The 4,083-nt window shown below is 42.2% G+C and overlaps 1 protein-coding gene across 1 annotated transcript in view; it reads left to right on the top strand.

The window, feature by feature from the left end:
• Gtf2f2 (general transcription factor IIF subunit 2) overlaps positions 1-4,083 on the top strand; it is a 120,322-nt gene that overhangs the window by 105,267 nt on the left and 10,972 nt on the right. Inside the window, exon 7 of the mRNA XM_031362802.1 lies at positions 1,937-2,080. Within this exon, the coding sequence (XP_031218662.1) occupies positions 1,937-2,080 (144 nt within the window). The remainder of the gene's footprint in view (positions 1-1,936; positions 2,081-4,083) is intronic.

Raw genomic sequence — 4,083 nt, 5'->3', positions numbered from 1 at the left:
AAAAAAAAAAAAGATTATTATTGTCATTATTGTTTTGTTTTGTTTTGTTTTTCGAGACAGGGTTTCTCTGTGTAGCCCTGGCTGTCCGGAAACTCACTCTGTAGACCAGGCTGGCCTCAAACTCAGAAATCCGCCGCCTCTGCCTCCCAAGTGCTGGGATTAAAGGCATGCGCCACCACAGCCCGGCGTATTGTCATTATTATTATTACTACTACTACATGTTGTCTTAGTTAAGGTTAGTATTTCTGTAATGAAACACCATAACCAAAGCAACTTGGGGAGAAAAGGTTTATTTGGTTTATACTTCTGTATTACTGTTCATTATTAAAGGAAGTCAGGGCAGGATCCTAGAGGCAGGACCTGATTACTGCTTGTTCCTCGTGGCTTGCTCAGCCTGTTTCCTTATAGAACCCAGAACTACCAGTGTAGGAATGGCCCCACCCACAATGGTCTGGGTCCTCCCCCCATCATTTATTAATTAAGAAAATGCATTATAGCCAAATCTTATGGAGACATTTTTTTTTCTTTTTGGTTTTTCGAGACAGGGTTTCTCTGTGTTGTCCTGGCTGCCCTGGTACTCACTGTAGTCCAGGCTGGCTTCAAACTCAGAAATCCACCTGCCTCTGCCTCCCAAGTGCAGGGATTAAAGGCGTGCACTACCACTGCCCGGCAAGACATTTTCTCAATTTAAGTTCTCTTTGAGATAACTCTACCTTAAGGTCAAGTTGACACAAAACGAATATGTATGTGTGTGTAAGCATACGTACATACTAGCTGCTGGGTTATATGTTGCTCATATGTATACACTGACCACTTGGTATTGGATAACCAATTGTAGGCTCATCCCTGGGGAAGATGTGATTCTCCTTTTCGCCACAATCATCAGTTGTTATGGCTCTTCATTTAGAGGCAGGACTTTCTGAGATTACCCCCTGAGTTGCATGGCAGCTGGTATTCAGGTCTTGTTTAGGCAACTATAGTGTTGTAATTTGATGGGTGCAGCTTCTCTGTCACATACAGAAGATTCTATCTCACATCAGATGTCCTGATCCTGTGGCTTTTAACAGTCTTTCCACTCGCTCTTCTGCCATACTCTGTGGGCTTTGTTGTAAATGTATCTGTTGGTGGTGGGCACCCCAAGGTCAATTGTTCTCTGGTTCTGGCCATTTGTAGCTTTTTGTAATGTTCTCCATCTGCCTCAAAGAGAAGCTTCTCTTGAGAGAGCAGAGAGTTGCTTCCCATGCTGATGTGTGTAAGGATGGGTAACACTGGAATGATGATACACAAGAAATGGTCCTGGTGTCTTGGTTTTATGTGAATAAGAGGTATTTTACTTTTTATGTTAAAAATTAGAGATTATTATACATGTAAATTTCGAGGACACCCTATGTGAGATAAAATGAAGATTTAGAAACAATAATTGACTGGCATCAGCACTGAGTGAATGTACCTTTCTTGTTGCCAGACCTGCCAGTGTGCAGATGTAAAGCAGCAGAGGGAGGAGGCTACTTCATCACTGTTCTTCACCAGTGCTTTCCAAGGTTCTAAAGAGCCTGTGCTGGAACAAACCTGTGTCCAAAAACTCCTAGAGATGTCACCTAGCAAGTGCAGCTTACTTCATGAAAGTATCTTACTATATCTTGATTAATTAAAAACAAAGGAACAGCATGTTAGTTCCAAGCAATCGAAGCTAACCAGGAAGAAACCCTCCTTAGGGATAAATGAATGTGTTACATAAAACTTCACCAGAGACTGAAAGTGGTTTCTAGACTGGTGTTAAAACTGTTCTAAAGTCTAAAAGGTACTGAAGTCCTGGAGCAACCAGAGGCCTGATAGTGTGGCACTTTAAAAGTAGTTTTCAGGTGACTAAGACCTGATTCCAAATGACTTATTTCCAAATGTTGAGTTGATATCTTCCTTTTGTTTTTGCCTGTAGATTGAGTATGAAAGGAAGAAGAAGGAAGATGGGAAGCGAGCTCGGGCAGATAAGCAGCACGTCCTGGACATGCTGTTTTCAGCCTTTGAGAAACATCAGTACTATAACCTGAAGGACTTGGTGGACATCACAAAGCAACCTGTGGTATGGACACATCTTTGCTGATCTTTAAGTATACCCTCCCTTATTAGTGTGGGATTAGTGAGGAGACACGCACTAATGACAGAGTTTATGTTGACACTCAGAAAACAAATCTTAATGCAGCTTTTGTCTTTCAAACATGTGCCTCATTACTTCATATTCAAAATACATTTTAGAGCCATTAAAATGGCTCAGTTTGTAAAGGCACTTAGTTCAATGCCTGATGATACCCAGAGCCCACTGTGGAAGAAGTGAACCCTCTCCTGAAAATTGTCTTCTGAGTGCTACACACATAGCCAGGCACTTACGCATGCAGACGTGTTTGCACGAATAAGAATAAAGTGTTAGGGCCTAGAGAGGTGGCTCAGTGGTTAAGAGACTAGTTGCTGTTTTGGAGGACTCAGTGTTGATTCTTTGCACCTACCATTCTTAACATTAATCTAAGATCTGTTAAGCATTTTGTGATCTTTTTAATTTCTGCTAAAATGTCCACGATGCAGTGCTAGCAATTCAGCTAATGACTTAATTCCCTTTGGCAGCACAGCCTGAGCGGCAGCATTCGTGCTAAATTAAAATATTTTTTAAAAAAATGTTAACAACCTGTATTTCTTCTGGTTTTAATGAAGTTTACCTTTGTTACTTTTATATGTAAATATGCCTACATAAAAGCCAGACACTGACAGCAGATAATGGATTCCTATAGAATAAAAGCATACACACAGTTAGACACAGGGAACTGAGCCAAGTAGAAAGAGGAACATTCCAATAATGCTAGGGGAGCAAGTTCCTAAGTTCTTGTTCTTAACATAGGATGTTAAGTTTATTTGTTTGACATTGAGGAAAAGGGATTATTAGGATGTCTGTCTGGACTAGATATAGTGACTTGTCTTCATATCTTAGTACGCAGAGGCTCCAATAGGAAGATCCCATACTCAAGGCCAGTGTGAACTACATAACACATATGTGCTCTATCCCCAAAAACTGGTTCAGTTTAGACTGTTGTTGTTACTCTTTGTGTGGAGGTGTTTTGCCTCCATGTGAGTCTGTGCCTGGGGAGGCCAGAAAAAAGACATTGGATGCCGTGAATTGAACCCAGGACCTTTGAAAGAGCAGCCAATGCTCTTAAACACTGAGCCAACTCTGGTCAGATAATTATTATGTGGTGGTACTTAGTGAATTTTTGTACTAGATCTTCTTTACTAGTGATCTAGAATGGACCCCAGGCAATCTAGCTTAGTAAGTGTGTGCAGACATAGATTTTCCAGAGAAAATATGGTAGTGTGTATCAAATTCTCATATGATGTGGAAAGGAAGTCTGCTGTATAGTAGTCATTTAGAGGCCGCACCACCTCAGCAGCCAGATCCTTTTCAGAGAGGAGGTCTTGCCATGTACCTGCTGAAACTTTCCCTGTGCCCAGACAAGCCTCAAGTTCCTGTTCCTCCTCCCTTGGCCTTCTGAGGGCAGGTTTGTACCATCACTGGCTCTTAGCCTTCAGTCAGTACCAAGTCTGGCCCCCAACAAATCCTCTGCAGTATTGGCAGGACCATTACTCTGCATGCTGACTTTTCTAATGCCATTGTCTTCACACACACCTTTCCTTACCCTCTCTCCTTTCCTTTCCTTCTTCTCTTCCTCCCGTCTCCATCTCTTACACATCCCACCTTGTGGTACTTTGAATAGGAATGGCCCCCATTGACTCATGTACTTGAGTGCTTGGTCCATGGGAGGTGACACTGTTAGGTTGGCCTTGTTAAAGGAAGTGTGTCACTGTGGGGGCAGGCTTTGAGGTCTCCTATACTCAATGCCGGGCCTAGTGTGGCACAGTCTCCTTCTGCTGCCTGAAGATCAAGATACAGAACTAACAACACCTTTTTCAGCTCCATGTCTACTTCATGCTGCCATGCTTCCTGTCATGATGATAATGGACTAAACCTCTGAACTGTAAGCCAGTCCCAATTAAATATTTTCCTTTAGAAGAGTTGCTATGGCCATAGTGTCTCTTCAC

The sequence above is a fragment of the Mastomys coucha genome, unplaced genomic scaffold (genome assembly GCF_008632895.1).
Source record: "Mastomys coucha isolate ucsf_1 unplaced genomic scaffold, UCSF_Mcou_1 pScaffold9, whole genome shotgun sequence".
Taxonomy (NCBI): domain Eukaryota; kingdom Metazoa; phylum Chordata; class Mammalia; order Rodentia; family Muridae; genus Mastomys; species Mastomys coucha.
Note: the sequence above shows the minus strand (reverse complement) of the source record. Positions and strands in the feature narration are given on the sequence as shown.